Genomic DNA, 21,452 nt, shown 5'->3' on the forward strand with positions numbered 1-21,452 from the left:
AAGTGAAACTAACAAAACTCACTTCATCCTTGGAAGCATGATGGAAAGCAATTTTAAGAGTTTTTAGGCATTGCAATTCTGGCAAAGGGATATCCAATACTTCGTAGTATAGAATATCAGAAGCCTAGAAACAAAACCAAAGAGACAATGATTTTAGCATATTGGAAACTTAAGCAAAACCCAAACAGTCTTTTTAGAATGAAACAGAATCTACTGAAAAATTTTGCACTGTGAAATGACACCTGATTATAGTGAATCAGCATGTCTGACAAATGTTCTATTCCTCTGTACTTTATAGAATGCGGTTTAGGTTGCTGGGAATAACAGTTATGACATGTGAGTCTGATTTTAGAAGGATCATTCAAACCAATATGTTGAGCAACTTCTTCTACAACATTGTCATAGGTGTCAAGCTTTGACCTGGCGCATTAAAGTAATAAGTTAAACTACCACATATACTTCACTAAAAATTACAATAGAGAGAGAACTAACAGCTCAAGACAAAATTCATCCTCCTTTGGTTTTTCCAAAATCCTAAAGCGAACAACCTGCAATCAAAACAAACTATTGAATGCACAAATAATCTCCAAACAGCAGGACAATTCAGTTTTGATTCTTTAACTTTTGCAAATAGAATTATAACAAAATTCATTAAACTATGAATTTGTTTGCCTTTTACTTTTAAGGTATTTGATAAAATAAAATGAGGAATGACCAAAAAAACTCCATTTAAACAATTTGATAAAATATGTAAAAATCCAAAAAAATATCCTATCATGACTTACAGTATCCTCTAGACTTAGTTTGCCCATTTCCATGTTATCTCTAAAGGATTAGTTACAATAAATCCTTAGTGTATCATAATATGTTTCCTTAATAGTTGAGATTGAAATTAGTGCACATAGCTTACTACTCCAGGTTTCATGATTATATCAAGCACCATTCCTTAATGTGAACAGTTAGAAAAAGACACAAAACAACAAATGAGTACAGTCGGAGATGATTAAATTAAATATACAAAGGGAAATAATAATATGTCCACTTGGATAAGAATTTATAATTCACAATCAATGCAATATACTTGCTTCTAATAGCAGGATATACTAAAATTGAGGAACAACATTTTAAAATAATATAGCAGTCAACAAGACGTTACATGCTAATTTAAACCGTTCATACCACACGGTTATGCACATATTCCAAGAAAGAAGGAACATCCGGATAGCGATATTGCTCTTTGTTTCTAGTTTTGTTGGACTTCTGAAAGCAAATAATGTCACCATCCTCAAGCTGCTCAAATTACAGCAGAGCAAGAGAAGTCAGCTATGAGTTGAAATATTTATTATTATTATTATTATAAAAACAAAACACTGATAAATGGCTGAAGTCAAAATATAAACTACCATAAACATGTTAGTCACCCATGATGCATACCTGACTCTCACGGAATGTGGAATTCTTGTCAACACGTTCACACATGACATTAGGTTCAAATTTTATCTCCTGATCATGGACAACAGAATGTAAACAGTGATTATAGGCAGTGCTATAGATAGGAAACTATAAGAGAGAAAGAATAATTCTTGTGTATATTATTCATGAATAAAAGATTTACATAAATAGGATAGGCTGTCAATTACATAAAAAATGTAGAAAGTAAAGTATATAAAAAGGATCAATTCAAATCAGAGTATTAGAGATATAAATGTAAACATCCAGTCATTCAACTGGATGTTAGTTTGTTACATTAGTAACCTCTATCTATGCTCAACTTGTATCTTCTTTTTCCTTCCGTGCAATAATAATTCCATTCTCTTTTGTTTATCTTTTCTCTGTTTTCTTTGATACCTAAAACTCTAATACAGAGAGATTTTACAATGACCCAAAGTACTGAAATCAGAAAAATCTGATTCTGACCCTAATCATTCCAAATCAGATGAAATTAGAATAATCTTACTTGAGATTAAAAAAGAAAAACATATTTCTAGAGGGCTTAAGAGATCTCTCTCACTATCTTCTATTTAGAATGAAAATACAAAAGTATATGGAATATTAAGGGACTGCATTAGACACCTAGATGCAGAACTAGGTACGACTAATAAATGATCCAGCGGACTACACTATGCTTAGGTTTAATGATGATACATAGTAGATGTAATTATTCTAACAATCTTATTAACTATTTAATTTTATAGAAAAAAAAGACCGGCTGTCTAATTAATTCCTAATAGATATATAGCTATCAATATGAACATTATTGCACGCCATTGATATTGCAATCGTGGAACATATCTGTGCATGAAATGAAGATTGGCTACCTCAAACATTTCTATCTCTTCATCAGGAGCATATCCAGCCATTTCATTTAGTTTTACCAATATATCTACTGGCTTCCCACTGAACATCACAAAGAGCCGTCCAACATACCTGAAGAAAGAAAGGAATAAACATTTCAATAATAAAATGTAGATTTACCTATGATAAGTAATAGGAATTGCACGCACCTAAGCTTTTCATTTGAAGGCTCATAAAGTTTAAAGAAAAGCAACAGATTCTCTTTTGACTTCTCAGGAGGAGGAATAGGCTGCAAATCCTGATTCATTGTGCAAGGTGCAGGTAATATATCCATGTCAGTTGTGACTCACTTAGAAGGGGATGGAAGAATATATAATATTTAGTGGTCACCACCACACTATCCAGGAAGATTAAATTACCAGAAGAACATTACCTTCCCTATTTCTAGTTCCAAAAACAACTTTAGCTCTGCATTATTTGATCTATTGGAAATTTCTCTTAAGAGTCCAACCTACAACAGTTACGGCACCACAGCACAAATAAATCTTTATTAGAAAAACATTGAAAAAGTAATCAGATGAAATTTTGAAAGAAAGAATACTATGTGTTCAAACTTCCATAAAATAGAAAAAACATGTCTCAAAAAATAAGAGAAATGCTAGCAACAAACTCTCGAACACATTCTTTTGAACACATTCTTTTGAAAACATCTCCCCTATTGGCTGAAATTTAATGAAAAAAAGAAAACTAATTTTAGTGGATTTTGCAACTCTTTTAATGTCCCTTTCCTGATTTTGTAGTCTTCAATAAATTATAAAGAGTGTGTGGTAGAAAGAGTGTGTTAGAGAGTCTACTACTAGCACTCCTCATAAGATAAATAGGTTACATTTATAATACTACATCTTTAGAATTATAGTTAAAAGTTCTATAATTTAAAAAAAATAAAGTAAAAAAAGATAACACTAAATAGTTTTTAAACCACCCCCCTCCCCAACACACATCCGAGTATCAAATTACAGTAGCATTATTTTTGGAATAGCAGATACTGCAATAACCACTACAATAAAGAATGTAGATGAGATAAACATGAATGATTACAAAAAATGGGAAAAATAGATAAATACTCATAAATAAATGGCAGCTCCATAATTAATAGAATAAGAACAGATAAATGAAATAATAAAAATAAAATTAATAGATAAAAACAGAATACATTAGATTTTTTGGGTAAGTAGACCACATTACATATCTTTAACACTTCATAGAGACCAAAGGAGGGGGGGGGGGGGGGGGGGGGGGGGGGGGGGGGGGAAGTTAACAAAATACACAATTTTCATTAACAGTAAAACAAGAGCAGCATGAAATTAAATAAAACAGATGCACAAGCAACGGATGCAAACAGATAAGACACTAATGGAACTGTGTTGTGATGCATGAACAGACAACAAAGAAATATTTACAGCACAGACCAAAGGGAGAACAGAGGCCAGTGTTGACTAAACAATCATGCAACGAGGCCAGTAGCTGAAAACAAACTAGAGGTCACAGGGTGTTCTTCGGATCATAGCATAAATCCTAATTGTTTTGGAAAATAAAACCATCCCAAATTACAAAAATATTAAAAACTGAGAAACAAACAAATGGATTCTATAACTCAGAAAACAGGCGAGTAAGGAATAAATTTTTCCCACCAAGGTAACAGCTGCTATAATGACAATTTGCCAAGAAAGCAGCTGCTACCACAAGAGCTGAGAAACATTACACAATATAAGTTACGTAGCACTACAAGGTCACTCCACACCTATAGCACATTATTTATTCATAACACTACTCTTTCCTATTATATATTATCAGACATAAAAAATATATCTACATTTGAATTTTGCAAACATTACACATGTAGGGACACGTGTGGAGTATCCTAAACCAGCTTCCACAGTATTGAAGAAAACAGAAAGATCAGTCTTCAAAATCCCTAATTACTAAGCTTATAAATCAATATAATATACCTAACATTAAGCTAATAGAAACATGCCAGCCACCCAGCTATACACGAAAACAGCAGTGGAAGTCCTTTCAGTACTTACTGATTGTGCTTCTTCCTGAGGTGTCAGTGCTCTATTTGGCCTGTATGTGTTGTTTTGGCGCTTGGCCCACAACCAAAAACGTTGATACTGGATGGGTATACCAAATTCCTTGGCAACTTCTTCCTGATAAATTTGTTGTCAGAAAGATTCAAAGTAAATTGAAAATAAAAATTAGTTTGTGTTATAACAGATGCTAAATAGGACAATCATCAATTTCAATAGATGTCAGAAAGATTCAAAGTAAATTGAAAACAAAAATTAGTTTGTGTTATAAAAGATGCTAAACAGGACAATCATCAATTTCAATAGATGAGAAAGAACGCAATGAACATGATGCAACTCCACGCTGAAAAACACTTATTCAGCAAGGAACTGAATGAGACTAAAACCCTAAAACAACATAAATAACATCCACGACATGTAAGCAACAACAATTTAAATGTAACCATTTAGCTAACAAGCTAATCAAACAAACATATCAGTCCCTGATTTAGATAAACTTTTATCAGAAACCTAGCTCCAAACAAACTAAAGATGTCATATATGGAATGTGTCAACGTGACTTGTTATATTTCTGGTCCCAAGATAAAAAATTTGACAAAAGATTGTTCCCTGATTGATATGTTCCTGAATTGGGAACCTAATCAAAGACTCTCTCACTCACCAAGAAGACACAAGAAAGAGAGAAAACTGAATATTATTTCCAGTAAGAGTATTTGTACAGAAAGAATTCAGAGGCATAACCCTCTTCACAGGTCTAAGGCCTGTCAACAAACAATGTACTAAAAAAACCCCTTCTAACTATCCAATCAATCTATTTATACAATTCTTCTGCCTTCTATCCTAATCCTCTTTCCCATTATATCTGTTGAAATATAATGTATTTTTAGAGTGGGCTTTTCAGGAGCTCTCTGTTTTTCCTTTTTTATGTTGATCTACTATCCCTTAAATAGGGTAATATGTGTATTAGGAAAGGAGAGCAGTAATAATAAAAATATTTTCAGTTTCTCTCCTAATTTTAAGTTGGTATCGAGAGCAAATTAGGTTTTGCTGCCGCAGCCGTTCCGCTCCTCCGCTGCCGTTATCCGCTGCTTGTCCAGTGCCACTGTCCAGTGCCGCTTTCTATCGCCGCTGCCACCGCCGTCCGCCGCCACAGTTTTTTCTCCGGCGAAGTCAAGGGTTAGGTGCGCCTCGACGAGCCCGACCCATCCCTTGTGGTCGCCGCTTCTTTCTTCTCTTGACGCGCCGTCACGCGCCGCTTCTTTCTGGCCAGTCTTGAGTGTGTGGGCTTCACGCGCCGCCTTTTCCATGCTGGAACATCACCACGTCACTGCCGGTCGTTTTGCCTCAGTCTCCTGAGTGTGTTGTGGTCACTGTTTTGCCGTTCCGTTGACAGTAGCTCCAATTAGGGTTTCATCCCATAATCAGTTTTTCTCTCTTTTGTTTGGCATTAGAATGACTTCTGGTTTTGGAACACCTTCTCTGTCTGCTACCCCTACCATTACTTCTGCAAAACTAAATTGGAAAAACTATCTATCTTGGTCTTCTTCCGTGGAGTTATGGTTTCTTGGTCAAGGATACCATGATCATCTTGAACAAGATATTTCCACCGTACTTGATGAAGAGAAATCTCAATGGCAGAAGCTTGATTTTCAATTATGTGTTGTCCTATGGCAATCTGTTGAACAAGAGGTCTTAGAAATTTTGAGACCTTACAAAACGTGCTCCTCTTTTTGGAAAAAAGCACAGGATATCTTTGCTAATGATGTGCAACGTCTCTTTGACACAACTCAAAGAGTGACTTCCCTCAAACAAGCCAATCATGATATGGTTGCTCACATAGGAAAGGCTCGTGCTGCCGTAGAAGAATTGAAGAATTTCTTTGTGGCTGATTCTTTAGAAGGCATAAATAAGAAGCTTGATAAGTTTTACATGATCTTAATTCTAAGAAGTCTACACTCAGATTTTGATCATGTTCGTGATCAAATGTTAGCTGGTGATCAAGTCCCATCAATGGACAGCCTAGTTACTCGACTCCTTCGAGTACCTTCATTAGTTAAAGACGAAAATTCAATTGATGCTATTGAAACATTAGCAATGGTAGCACCACAAGGAAGAGGAGGAGGCAGAAGCAACCGAGGAGGACGTGGTGGTCATAGTATGCGTCCTCAATGCATATATTGTAAGAAAATAGGCCATACTCGAGAGAAATGTTATGCCTTACATGGATATCCAGACAAAGTTGCTCATGTTTCTAAATCTGATAATCTAGAATCCAAAATTTCAAATGAAGAGTACCAAGAATTTTTGAGGTACAAGTCTGGAAAATACTCTAATCCTGACCAATCCTCCTCCATGTCCAATGTGTCAACTGCCTGCATATCTCAGTCTGTGGAAGGTCACAGCCCATGGATCCTTGACTCAGGTGCCTTACACCATATCTCTGGTAATATTTCTTCATTTTCATCCATGTCCTCTCCGAAAACCCCTCATTTCATTACTGTTCCCAATGGATCCAAAGTTGCATCTCAAGGAATTGGCAGAGTTTCCTTATCTCCTTCACTAAATTTAAATTCTGTTTTGTATATTCCTCATTGTCCTTACAATTTAATCTCCTTGAGACAATTGACTTGTTCCTTAAATTGTTCTGTAACCTTTACTGCTAATTCCTTTTTTATACAGGAACATGGTACGGGTCGTCTGATTGGAGAAGGACATGAGTCTCGAGGACTTTCTTTCTTAAAACATAGCTCTTCAGTTTCCTGTTTTACAACTTCATCCCCAAAACTTATGCATGATCGTTTGGGCCATCCAAGTTGAAGATGATGGTTCCGAGTCTCAAGAACATTCAAGTCTTAGATTGTGAGTCTTGTCAGTTAGGAAAACATGTTAGATCTTCTTATCCTAAAAGGTCTAAGACACGATGTAATTTTCCTTTCTCAACTATTCACTCTAATATTTGGGGTCCAAGTCGTGTTACTTCGTTTGGTTTTAATTATTTTGTAACCTTCATAGATGAATTCTCTCGATGTACTTGGGTTTATTTAATGAAAGATAGATCTGAACTTTTGTCCATATTTATGTCCTTTTTTAATGAAATTAAGAACCAATTTGGGAAGACAATTAAAATACTCCGTAGTGATAATGCTAAGGAATATTTTTCTACAACGTTTTCTTCATTCTTATCTTCCCAAGGAATTTTACATCAATCAACATGTCCTCACACTCCACAGCAAAATGGTATTGCAGAGAGAAAGAATAGACATCTCATTGAAACTGCACGCTCCCTGATGTTGAATACTAATATTCCTGTGCATCACTGGGGCGATGCAGTCCTCACTGTATGTTTTCTAATCAATAGGATGCCTTCTTCCTCTCTTGAGAATAAAATTCCTCATTCTATCATTTTTCCAAATGACACTCTATACCATGTCTCCCCACGTGTATTTGGGTGTACGTGTTTTGTCCATAATGTTTCTCCAGGTCTTAATAAGCTCTCCGCAAAAGCTATTAAGTGTGTCTTCTTGGGATATTCTCGTCTTCGAAAGGGTATAAATGTTATTCTCCCTCCACCAAGAGATATTATATGTCTGCTGATGTCACATTCTTTGAGGATACACCTTTTTTCTTGTCCTCCGTGGAGGATTGTTCATTTGTTCAACAAATGTTTCCTCTACGATCATGTGATCCCTTGGTTATTCCTGCTTTTGTACCTCAAACTCAAAATGTGAATGACATTGTTCTTCCACCTCTTCTTAGTCGGAGACAATCTCAAACTCAGAACACTGAAGATCCTCGAGAATCAACTCCTCCTCCATCAGCTCCCCAGACCATGGATCCTTCATCCTCCTCGCCTTCTCTTGACTCAGATGATAGTTTGCCCATTGCCCTTCGGAAAGGTATTCGCTCTACTCGTAATCCATATCCTGTTTATAATTTTTTGAGTTATCATCGTTTGTCTCCTCCCTATTTCTCTTTTGTTTCCTCCTTATCCTCCCTTAAGATTCCTAATAATATTCATGAGGCACTTGATCATCCTGGATGGCGACAAGCCATGGTTGATGAAATGCAGGCCCTTGACCACAATGGTACTTGGGACCTTGTCCCTCTTCCTCCTGGTAAGAAGCCTGTTGGTTGTAGATGGGTTTATGCTATTAAAGTTGGTCCTACTGGTGAAATTGATCGTCTAAAAGCTCATCTAGTAGCTAAGGGATATACTCAAGTTTATGGCGTTGACTATTGTGATACTTTTTCTCCTGTGCCTAAAACCATTACAGTTCGTATTTTGCTTGCTATGGCTACCATTCGTCAGTGGCCACTATACATGGAGCAACCTCCTGGGTTTGTTGCTCATGGGGAGTCTGGGTTAGTTTGTAAGTTACGTCGTTCCCTCTATGGCTTGAAGCAATCACCTCGAGCTTGGTTTGGTAAATTTAGTCGGGTGGTGCAAAATTTTGGATTGAAAAGATGTGAGGCGGATAATTCAGTGTTTTATGGTCATTCTTCTCCTGACAAATGTGTTTATCTCATGGTGTATGTTGATGATATTGTTATTACAGGGAATGACGTCACTAGAATTACTCAATTAAAGAATCACTTGTTCAACCACTTTCAGACTAAAGATCTGGGTCATCTAAAATATTTTCTTGGTATTGAAGTGGCACAGTCAAAAGAAGGTGTCGTCATTTCACAAAGGAAATATGCTCTTGATATTTTAGAGGAAACAGGCCTGACAAATTGCAAGCCGATTGATAGTCCAATGGACTCAAATCAAAAGTTAATGAGAGATCAAGGTGAACCTTTCTCAGACCCAGAGAGATATAGAAGGCTGGTTGGAAAACTCATCTATCTTACAATAACAAGACCTGATCTTTCTTATCCAGTGGGAGTTGAGTCAATTTATGCAAAATCCACATGTTGACCATTGGAATGCAGTGATTCGCATTCTCAGATACGTAAAAGGAAACCCAGGACAGGGATTGTTGTATGAGAACAAGGGAAGCACTCGGATTGAAGGATATTGTGATGCAAATTGGGCTGGTTCTCCAATTGATCGAAGATCTACTACAGGATATTGTGTTTTACTTGGAGGGAACCTTGTATCTTGGAAAAGTAAGAAACAAAGTGTTGTTGCTCGATCTAGTGCTGAAGCTGAACACCGTTCTATGGCTTTAACTACATGCGAACTTGTGTGGATCAGACAACTTCAAGAATTGAAATTTTGTGAAAATGAGCCGTTGAAACTATACTGTGACAACCAAGCAGCCCTTCATATTGCCTCCAATCCAGTATTTCATGAGAGAACAAAACATATAGAAATTGATTGTCATTTTATTAGAGAGAAGTTGTTGTCCAAGGAACTTGTTACTGAGTTTGTCAACTCTAATGAACAACTCGGAGACATTCTGACCAAATCTCTAAGGGGGCCAAGAATTCAATTTATATGTTCCAAGCTTGGTGCATATGATCTATATGCTCCAGCTTGAGGGGGAGTGTTGAAATATAATGTATTTTTAGAGTGGGCTTTTCAGGAGCTTTCTGTTTTTCCCTTTTTATGTTGATCTACTATCCCTTAAATAGGGTAATATGTGTATTAGGAAAGGAGAGCAGTAATAATAAAAATATTTTCAATTTCTCTCCTAATTTTAAGTATATCCAAATACCCTATATCCTAACATTACACCCCCCTACAGAACAACCTTGTCCTCAAGGTTGGAATAGGGAAGCTTGGTCTCATGGCTCCTCTTCCTCATCGGGTTACCATATGAAGGGAACTCACTGGTTATGTCCTCCAATTCAAGTCAGGAGGCTTGGGTTCTTGTTCAGTCACACTCTCGTTTTCCTCCTCTTCTTCGGCCAGTATCAAAATTCTTAATCCCTTCTCTGGGCATCGGTGGTCGGGGCTGAAAAGCCCGCCGCCCCGGAAGCATCTTCCCTCCTCTCGCTGCTTTACGAACTCCGAGTACGATAGGTTGCGAGTATTCCATTCCCTCCCGTCGCCGGTGGTTCTCGCGGTACCGCCTCCTTGAGTCGCCTCCTTTACGGACCCAACACTCTCGGCGGCCCCTCCTCAATTCTGCATGTCTCGTTGGGTTTCCACTCGCGCAACTACCCCCGCCGTTCATCCCCACGAACTCTGACTTTTGGACGCCGATCCTCCTCCCGTCGTTGCGACCATGCATAATTTCTCCACATCACGCGCGACTCTCATGGTCGTCATCAGGTCTTGGGGGTCGTGCGGCCTAACATGGTCGACCACCTTCTCCCGGAGTCTCGCCATGAAGTAACCCAAAATGTGCTCCTCCGGAATCTGGGTCGTCTGTCCCACCAAGATTCGAATTCCCGAATATATTCTTCTACCGGCCCCGCCTGCTTAATGGCCGATAGTCTCTCATAAACCGTTCCTCGCGTTCCTCCCACGAATCTAATCCCCAACGCTCCTGTCAACCCATCCCAAGAATGGATCTTGGTCTTCTCCCTCCAAAATCGAAACCAACTCCCTGCGTACCCCTCCATACTAATGAAAGCTAATTGTAATTTTTCTTCATCTGCCACTCTCTGAACTTCGAAGAATTTCTCCGCCCTACTAATCCAGTTCCATGGTTCGCCTCCTTCAAATACAGGTAGCTCCACCTGTTTCCTCCAGTTCGTCAGTCCGTCCTCCTCGTCCGGTCCACCCTCGTTATCATTCACCGATGACTGGCTTCCCTCTTGGAGCTGGCCGTGTGGGTCGCGGTTGCGATCTCCTAACATCTTCAAGATCGTTTGGATATCTTGGCGCATTGCTTCGTAGTTCTGTCTTATGGCCCTTGTTTCATGCCGCAGAAACATCGTATCAGCCTTCGTCTCTGCTATTGCAATTTCCACCGCCTCCAACTGTCCTTCTACCGCCACCACTCTTCCCTCCATCGCTAACGAACGCTGCCTCACCGAAATTGATCCGGCAGGTCGGACCAATTGATAGGTTCCTGAATTGGGAACCTAATCAAAGACTCTCTCACTCACCAAGAAGACACAAGAAAGAGAGAAAACTGAATATTATTTCCAGTAAGAGTATCTGTACAGAAAGAATTCAGAGGCATAACCCTCTTCACAGGTCTAAGGCCTGTCAACAAACAATGTACTAAAAAAAACCCTTCTAACTATCCAATCAATTTATTTATACATTTCTTCTGCCTTCTATCCTAATCCCCTTTCCCATTATATCCAAATACCCTATATCCTAACACTGATACAGTTGCTGCACTATAAGAGAAAAATTTAAGAATCTCGTGAAAATCAAGTGTGGATCAAACAAATACAAACACATTACATAATATGTCACTCCAAAACTTTTGTTAAATATTGTAACATAAACGTATATCAAATGGGTGCCACTACACTCAAAGGGTTTTATGTGGCAAAAAGGAATCAATTTTTGAGATGTGTGTGTGTGTGTAATTTCTAACAATACCGTAATTCTAGAGATTCCCGAGACATAATTCACATGCACCATGCTTATTGCATATGACAAAATAAATTATAGCTCATACCTTGAAAAATAAAAACGGCATTTGTTTTTGAATACGAACACTTCGAACTTTATCATGATCCACAAGATCAAAGAATATATCATTTCCAATCTGCTCACGCAGATCTTCATCACAAGCAACCTGACACCAATGAATAAATAACTAGGCATTTATTCTCATCTTACAATGCATTTAATAAAGGGGCCAAAAATAATAGAGAAATAAAAATAGGGTTTTAACCTTTATGATGGTGTACAAGTGAGCCTCGGCCTTCTCCTTCCTCTTCAAATTTTTTTCCTCTTGTTGTCTCTTTAATCTCATCTAAAATGTACAGTTGAACCTTTAAAGGGAGTATCTTTACATTGAAAATAAGCATAAAAAATGGGCTTAGATTTTACCCTCTATTATCATTATTTCAGAAATTTGGTCCCTTCAAAACTTTTTACCAAAATACGATAATCCCATTTAATTAATAGTCCAACTTTGGTTCATTCATTACAAAAGTGTTCTATTAGACTATTTATTAGGGTATAAGGTGGGAGGTAATGAGAAGGAGAAGAAAGGTAGGAGGGAAGTGAGGCCGAACGGTATTGACCTTAAAGGCCGAATGGTAGAAGGCATAAAGAGGTTAGGCCGAACGGTGGACAAAAGGGTAAGCGAGGCCGAACGGTATTGACCGTAAAGGCCGAACGGTGGAAGGCATCGAGAGGTTAGGCCGAACGGTGGACAACGGGGAGCGACCAGGCCGAACGGTAGGAGGCGGGGAGCGACCAGACCGAACGGTGGAGAGCAGAGAGAATATTCAGTATAAGTTAATTAGAGTAAATAAATATAGTATAAGTTAATTAGAGTAAATAAATATATATTCAGGGAAATATTCAATATAAGATATTTATAATTAAGGATATATGCTAGGATAATATATGGGGAGATATTTATATTAAATATAGGGATATTTATATTAAATGCAGATATATTCTAGGGAAATATTTAATAAGGGATGTGCGGGAAATAATGAATATAAATAAAGTTAGAGTCTAGGGTTAAAGGTATGCTTTTGATTATTGAGTTTTGTGACAGACATTATTGTCTTGTGAGGGAGGTTATGCTCTCAAAGTAATTGAAGGAGGTTATGCTCCCAATTATTGTTTACCCTTGTTTATTCAGATATTACCATCAATAAAAGAGATTCATTCATCCATTGTTATTCATTTATTGTTCTATTACGTGTGAGAGAGTGTGAAAGGTTGTATTTGGCTAGTTTACGTACTCAAGAACGTAACACTATTGGTTAGTGTAACTGTTAGGAACCAATATTATCCTAAGAGCAGAACGAAGAAAAGAAAATTTCGACTTCTCTAATTTCACCAGTCATACAGCAAAAGATACAGAGGAGCCCTATCCTTCCCACTAGATTATTCCAGTTACAAAACCCAATTCTCAAAAACTGCCCCCCTTTCCCCCTAAACACTAAGCTGAAAAAACTACCTTATAACTGTATTCTTAGTTATTGTCTTTAAACTTCATTCTATAATAAACCTGCAACCCTGTCTTATTCTCAACATGTTGTACTTGCTTCTGCCTAACAGTAACCGTTTCACTAAACAGCTACAACTAACATGGGTTTGAGCTCTGTATAGTCTTATGTTAATAGTCTCATAATTCATCTTGGAAAGCGGATTTAGGTCTAACTCAATCTTACAAAATTAACATATAAGGTATCCAGAGCAAATTGATCCCTTTTCAAGGTTTCCTCCACAATTCTTAACAGAAATGTTTCTTCTCCAATCCGCTGCATCAGTTGTCAAACCTTGGAGGTTCCATCTGATTTCAGCAATATTGTCAATCTAATTCATCTCAGTGGAACTCTCATCCATAGAAATATGGCAATCCATATCAATGGAATCAATCTAGTTCCTCTCAGTTGCAACCACAACAACAGCAACAGTATAATCAAGGGAAACAACCTCAGGCTGTGTGGTGTTACATGTCCCTCATGACAATTATGTATATTTTTACTTTCATTCTAACAAGTGTTTTGTTAAAACTCAGGATTCCAATGACCTTCAAAAGTCATGTTGGTCCTGACAAGCTCAAACAGTTTTACAGTCTGTCCCTCTCCTCAGCTACAAATTTGTCCAATTCTCAGTACATTCCTTGTACAAAAATTGTTTCTGATTGTTATAATAATGTTGTCAGGTGCTGGCTATAATTCGCATCTCAGATTAGGACATTCTGGTTTGAATGTTCTAGGTCTTGTCTTTTGACAATGTAATATCAAATTTCCTAATAAAGTTCAGTTTCCTTTTTGTTTTGATTATGTGTGGGACAAACACATTGTTCACTCTCTCAATTGTCTCAAACTAAATATGACTTTCCTTTGGATTGCAATTGATATTCATTAACAGGTGTATTATGAAAAATAATATAAATAATAAAAATAACTCATACAAAATAATAATAACAATAATAATAATAAGTCTTAAGTACTAAAATTTAGTGCATAAGTCCTCCATAAAAACAACCAAGGCAACCATATCAGTAAAAGGAGCCCCAAAAGGAAGAGAGGCGGGAGCAAAGTAAAAAGTAGAAGAACAAAGGCTAAGAATCGCTAGCCACGAGGCAACCCAGCATCGGTGACTACAAAGGCAAAGAGCATCAGAGACTGTGAGGGTTGTCAACAATGGTCAGCACTCTTGAAACACTCTTTATGTGGGTCTTCTCCTCTGATTATGTGTGCAAAGGTAACCCTAGCAGAAAAAAGGTAAGAGTGTTGGGCTTCTCATAGGTTGGGTCAATCCGAGGACCAAAAGGATCGAGACAGCCCACAATCCCCAATTCAGTAAGCATCTTCACAAACTCGCTGTGATCCGCACCGTTTACAATCCACCCTCCACATCAATTCACATGGTGATCCAAACTCACAAGATCATGCGAGTTTGCCATTTTAACAAGACTGCATGATAAAGCTAAACATAACAAAGTGGACAAACACTTTATTAAGAAATAGCTAGACAGTGGCTTAATTTGCTCCCCCATGAATCTAGTAAGAGTCAACTTACCAACAGACTCACCAAAGGGATGGCGAAAATGCTTGCTCATGAGCTTCAAGAGAGAATCAAAATCGAAGTGCTAATTGTGTATTTTAGGAAGTTTTATAATTTATCCTAGTTGTAATTTAATTATTTATCAAAGTCTATCTCTATTAATACTGGGTTTATGTACTTAGAAACAATCCATAATCAAAGGGATTGGTCTCATTAGAATTAGTGTTCCATATTTCCTTAATAACTTGCAGAGTTGTGTATTTATAGGTCTAACTACCTCATAATTGATATAATAAAGTAGAATGATATTCCTCCAAATCCGAGAATAATAAATCAATGTATAAGTTTTGTACATAGTAGTATCATATGATTTACTATACAAATAGTGCGATACAATATGATACCACACCTGCACGAAACGAATCGCTTGAAGACTCGTTTTCGCACCCGTATCATGTTCGTATGCCCCAAATCGTAGCATCCATGGGAAGGGATGTTACTCACAATGGCACCTCTCACAGTAGCATCTCTTACCCTGGCACCTCTTGTCGTGGCACCTCTAGTTGCCTCGTGGTACAATCCCATCCAGCAAGGAGGGAGAAGAAGCCAACAGACCATGCCATAATGACAACTCTTTCGGTGGCTATTGCGTCGGCGACTCTCACAGTACCTAGCAGTGGCACAGCCTCGAAGCTAGCCTCGAGTACATATGTGAGCAATGACAGACAACCCTAGGGCTTTTAGGGGGTTGGAGTTGGGCCCGTTTTTAATCTAAATTTTAGCCTATTTTGTTTAAAACATTTTAAAGCCCAATTAGTAAATGTGACTTCCACTAATACCAGTATTGCACAGAAAAAAAGTGACTCTGGAAACTGTCACTGCACCCAAAAAGTAAAAAAAGGGGATAATTCACGATAAATAAGCTATCATATACGTGATATGATTCATGATTCCACTACCATGGTTTTATAACACCATACAACACTATAGATCTACCAAATCAGCACATCTATGCTGAAGCAACATTCTACTAAACACCACATCAACATTTCTGTTAAATATTAGATTTCAAATTAATCGATGAACCAAAATTGACCAATTAAAATAGTAAGGGATTATCACATATACAGGGAGATAAAATTTGTAAAAAATAATGATAATTAGTTAACAAATGCAAATATATAACATCAATAAATCAAACATCTTACTCTAAGGTGTTCAGCAATGTCAAGCTCATCCACATCACAAATTATTTTATCCTTGTCACTTTCCCGTACATAGACAAGCATATATGCATTTGAGTATTTTGTAAATTTAAAGGAAGAGTTGTTGAACCCAGGATTAGTATGAGGTAACTGTTGACAAAAGAAAAGTAGAATGAAGCACAGAAAAACTGTCATGCAAAATACACAAGAGAAGCCCAACAAAGGCATTCAAAATATTACCTCCTCTTCACTGCCATACTGTTCTTCTAAAGCCCTCTTTTCATCCTCTTTTGTTACACGTTCGTCATCAAACTTAAACCTGATGCAAATATTTTATAAGATTGGATCACATACACAAGCAAGTTATGTTTTCCTCTAATTCCATATAAATACATCAAAGTGTGTGGTCAAGACACGGAAACTTTCAAAAAAGCATTATATCAAAAAATCATAAACATAGTTGTTGAAAATTTTACCAACTAATCACAGATTTACACAGCTTTATACTGTGTAGATGTTAAAACTGTATGATCTTAATCTGATTTTAGAAGAAAAACATCATCTTAAAAGGAAATATTTAAATTGTGAATGTACCAGCAACTGTGAATGACAATTCCAATATTGACAAGACATAATTGAAAAAGAAGCAAAGAAAGAATAAAAAAGGAAATCAAATATCAATGCCCTCTTATACTACCATATCACAAAGAAAAATAAAATATTGATTATTGACATCCAGCAAATCATCTAAATAATCTTAGAAAACCATAATAAATCCCTAGTGCTGAATCTGAAAGTTTATTTCACATTTTTCTGTATCATATAACAGCATTACTAGTTATAGTACAAAGGGACTTAGTTAACTTTCCACTAACATACAACACTAAGTGAATTATCTACAACACCTTCAAACGTCTAAAAATTTGATTTAACCAACATGATAAACTTCCGATGGAATAAATTTGACAATAATGAAATTGAATGAGTTGAAGAGATTAAATAGTGATGTTTACTGTTCTAGCATCACTAGCACGGTAGGATGCCAATACAAGTAAAGGATATGTTTGATCTTAGTAATTAAAGAAATATGTACAGCTATAATTAGGGATATTCTTCGTTATTATCCATATTAGGTTCCCCTACATTGAATGATTACAAATAATAGACTTACAAGTGTGATTAAAAACATAATTCACAACAGAAAAGCTCTTTTAAACATGACTCTGATTTTCCTGTTTCATAGTGGCAAATATTACCCTTGATAATAATCAATTTCATCACATTACTTGTTTTATGACAATAAACAAGTGCACAATGAATAGTAAGATGAACATTATAATAAATATACAAATACTGAAAGATTAAAAAGAGTGTACCACTGGTTTGATAGCGTTGGCCTAATGTAAGCATAGTAGTGTCCACCATTCACCCCACTACTGTGCACCAAAACACTGCAAACAAAAAAGTGCAGACAAGGTTTTTAGAGATGTTAACAATGAGGCAAACCTATAGTAACAGCAAACTACATCATAATTCAGGGCTAGCCCACCTCATAAACTAATGCAATAACAAGTAAAGTCAATATCAATCATGCAAATATAGATCAATTATAAATTTAGTCCTAAACAAATTGCACCTCTAAAAACAAATTCCACGTTCGAGAAGTTTCCTTGCTTGTCAGACCATCACCAGCAATCAATATTTATCCTAATATTTATCGTCCACTCTACCTCCTCAATGCCTTATTCAGAACCTCATTGCATTTATCAACCAACCTATTGACTTATTAAATACCACAGTTTTGATTATAGCCCTTGCCACAGTTTTCCTCATGCCATCCACATACAATGATAATTAAAAAGCTTTAGATATTTAAAAAGATGGGTGTTTGGAGATATTAGGGTTATTGGTCTAATTAGCAGTGACCTAATTGATAGTATAGATGCGCAAACTAAGTTGCTACAATTTCTCTAAAAGTTGTAAGAGCCTAGGAGGTAATAATTTTTACAAAAAAAAAAAATTCAATGATGTCTAGATAACAAATTACTTAAAGACCTTTAGTTAATAATTAATTAAAGGGTAAACGGTCAATTAATAAATATTGGCATATATGATTTTAATACAATTTTAATACAAAAAATTAAACTATGTTAACCTTGTTTGAACTCTGTAAATAGTAGAAATAATTAAAACGGGTGCTTGTTAAAGGAAAAGATTAACGTTAATATGCAATTAACCTTCAGTAACGGAGCTATAAGGTTGACCTAGTGGTAAAAGTTGGAAGAGAAGGTGGAAGAGGTTGTGGGTTCAATTCCCTCCACTAATATTTGAGAGATACAAGGTTAGTTTCAAGGGTTAGGAAGGGAGGGTGGGAGAGTTTGTGGGTTCAACTCCCCAACGAACAAAAACTAACAACTAACATGTACTGATCAAAACAAAACAAAAAAAAAAAGAAACTTCCATTAATCTGCAGTAAAAGCTTGTTGTATTGAATCAACTATTTGCCCTTAACTAAATGAATTATAAAGAATAGAAAGCAAAGGAACAAAGAGTGGATAGCACAATCTATATGAAATTAATAACATGAGCAACATTATCTTTAAAGTAGCCTGACTTTGCAAGGCAAATCAGAATATCTACAACACAACTATGTAAAAGTTCAAATTTTAAATCAGCATACAGCCTATTGCCAGTAAAATCCACACACTGCTTGAAATATATCCTCAAAACTCCACTAAGATCAAATAACACCAATTATACTTCTATCTAATAAGTTGAACGTCAAAGATGAAAAGAATAAATGAAGGCACCAGTTGTGACCTTTTAAAGAGTGTATGTACTGTAGACTAATGGTAAGAAAAACTATACATACAGTTCTGTTCTGCCAGTCCTAACTTATGGACAGTTACTAATGCTTACAAACCAGTGTATGTAACCTCCGAGAATTACAAAATAAATTAAACATGAAACTAGACAAAGTCATGATAGGACAATTAAAACATACATGTAACACTACTATCACCCCCTCAAACTCAAGGTGAAGAATTGAGGTGAACGAAATCTATCACATTAAGTTTGCTTCTAAGCAACTGAAAGCGAGAACAGGAGAGTGGTTTGGTGAGAACATCGACCCACTTATAAGATTGGGAATGAGCGACACCACGAGTTGCTGGAATGGCATCTGTTCAAGAACAGAAAAGACATCAGTCTCCATATGCTTGGTCTTGTAGTGAAAATCAGGATTAAGAGTGATAGCAACAACACCCTGGTTGTCACAGAGAATGACAAGAATGTGTAATTCTGTCAACAGCACTCAGATCCATGAAAGCTCAGTAGAGGCTTCAGCTAAGCTGTGGTAATCATCTTTTTTTTTTATAGAACGAGCAATGACATGTTTGTGAGATCACCAGCAAATCAGGTTAAGACCTAGAAAAATTTTAGCACCAAAGGTGGATTTTCAGTCATCAACATTGGACGCCTAATTAGCATCAAATATGGAGGTGTTAGTGAAAGGGGTGGAAGGAGAGGCAGCATGCAGATGAAGACCATAGGAAGTAGTGCCCTTCAGATAGAGGAGAATGTATTTGGCAACAATCCAGTGAGATTCAAATGGGTGATAAAGAAATTGGCAAACCTTGTTCACAGCATAGCTAATGTCAGGCTTGGTGACAGTAGTATACTGAAGAGAACCAACCACAGGGCGATATAGTGTAGGACCTGAAAATGGGGTTGACCCAACCTTAGAGAGTTTGTAGGAAGAGGCCATAGGAGCGAAGACTAAGTGGGCATCAATCATCATAGTTTTGAGCAAGAGGTCAAAAATATATTTGCCTTGAGTGAGAACTACTAAAGTGGGGGAATGATAACTAATCTCAATACCTAAGAAGTAGTCTAGGTGGCCAAGTTGTTTGAGGGAGAAAGTGGCATTCCATTGATGAGTAAGGGGTTGAATAAGAGATGTAGAGGTGCGTGTGATAAGAATGTCATCAATATAGACCAAGATGTAAACCGTGTGACCATGTTGATAGTAGAAAAATAAGTCCCATCCATGTATCAAATCCAAAGTGAGGATAATACGAATGGTAACAAGCTTAATAACTGGAGGAGAGAAGGTTTTCTTAAAACCAAGGCCTGGAACCTGATTATATCTCGTAGTAACCAAACGAGCTTTCTACTCGTTAACACTGCCATTAGGGTTCTGTTTAATGTGAAAAACCCATTTACAACCAACAACCTTTCGACCAGGTAAAGACACCAAATCATATATATTGATGAAGGAAAGCCTAATCTTCAAATTTCATAGTGGGAGAGGAAGACTCAAGAGAAGGATGTCAAGGGGGAGTGGTGAATGGGGGAGACAAATTAGGATTAAGATCAAAATATTGGTTGGGGAGAGAAGTAGAGGCAGTGGCTGCAGGAAAAAGGAAAGTATAGGGATACATGGTACAAGTAATCAGCAGTAGAGGGGACATGTGATGGTCCCCACAGATCACTAAAAAATAATTGAAGTGGTTGTGTGTAAACATTAGTAGAAGAAGGTCAACAATGACACTTGCCAACACAACATGATAAACAGAAATCCAAATTTTTATTACGAAATGGGACATTTCACTGAGTCATTACAAGTTTTAATACATGAACTTCGGCTAATCTAGAATGTTATAAATGAGAGACTTGTAAGGAGATGCAGCAGTTGCAAAAGACAAAGCAACAACAGGAGTGTTGGTGGACAAAGAGGAAGGACTCAATGAGAGAGGAGCAGAACAGTGATGAATCTGAAGATTGGGGAAGGAATATAAGCCATGAGCTCCAACAACACCTTGGAGAAGGATTTCATGATTGGCTTGAGATTTGACTGAACAATAGTAAAGAAAAAAAAAACACAAACACATTATCACGAGCAAATTGACAAACACAACGAAGATTTTTGGTGATAAATGGAACAAGTAGTAAATGATGAAGATTAAAAATACCAGACGAGTGGGTAGAAGGACAAAGAGAAGTGGAACCTAATGCCAGAACATTCAAACCTTCACCATTGCCCACATAAATGTGATCAGGACCATCAAAATGTTTAAACTACTGAATATTTTGGGAGTCACTAACAACATGAAAAAAAGCTCAAGAGTCAAGGATCTAAGAAGTGGTAACAGGAGTGGAGGAAGAAGCAAGCATGGCACTGGGAAGAGTGGAGGCAAACCAGGGAGGGGTTGTTGCAGGAGCAGGAGGTGCGGAGGACTAAGGAGTGGTGGATGTGGGAGGAAAGTGCAGAGGTTGATTGGTGGCTGGATTATAGAGGACCAAGGA

General features: G+C 37.0%; 1 protein-coding gene across 2 annotated transcripts in view; it reads right to left on the reverse strand.

The window, feature by feature from the left end:
- Positions 1-21,452, reverse strand: part of LOC108326260 (ubiquitin C-terminal hydrolase 12) — a 50,670-nt gene that overhangs the window by 16,475 nt on the left and 12,743 nt on the right. For both annotated transcript variants that reach the window (XM_017559648.2, XM_052874429.1), the window contains exons 11-24: positions 17,522-17,596; positions 16,386-16,464; positions 16,149-16,295; positions 12,134-12,214; positions 11,915-12,034; positions 4,383-4,505; positions 2,729-2,806; positions 2,505-2,593; positions 2,319-2,427; positions 1,435-1,503; positions 1,180-1,290; positions 493-548; positions 243-420; positions 23-124 (exon numbers count right to left, since the gene is read on the reverse strand). In XM_017559648.2, the coding sequence (XP_017415137.2) occupies positions 23-124; positions 243-420; positions 493-548; positions 1,180-1,290; positions 1,435-1,503; positions 2,319-2,427; positions 2,505-2,593; positions 2,729-2,806; positions 4,383-4,505; positions 11,915-12,034; positions 12,134-12,214; positions 16,149-16,295; positions 16,386-16,464; positions 17,522-17,596 (1,417 nt within the window). The remainder of the gene's footprint in view (positions 1-22; positions 125-242; positions 421-492; positions 549-1,179; positions 1,291-1,434; positions 1,504-2,318; positions 2,428-2,504; positions 2,594-2,728; positions 2,807-4,382; positions 4,506-11,914; positions 12,035-12,133; positions 12,215-16,148; positions 16,296-16,385; positions 16,465-17,521; positions 17,597-21,452) is intronic.

This window comes from Vigna angularis, chromosome 3, assembly GCF_016808095.1.
Source record: "Vigna angularis cultivar LongXiaoDou No.4 chromosome 3, ASM1680809v1, whole genome shotgun sequence".
NCBI classification, from domain to species: Eukaryota; Viridiplantae; Streptophyta; class Magnoliopsida; order Fabales; family Fabaceae; genus Vigna; species Vigna angularis.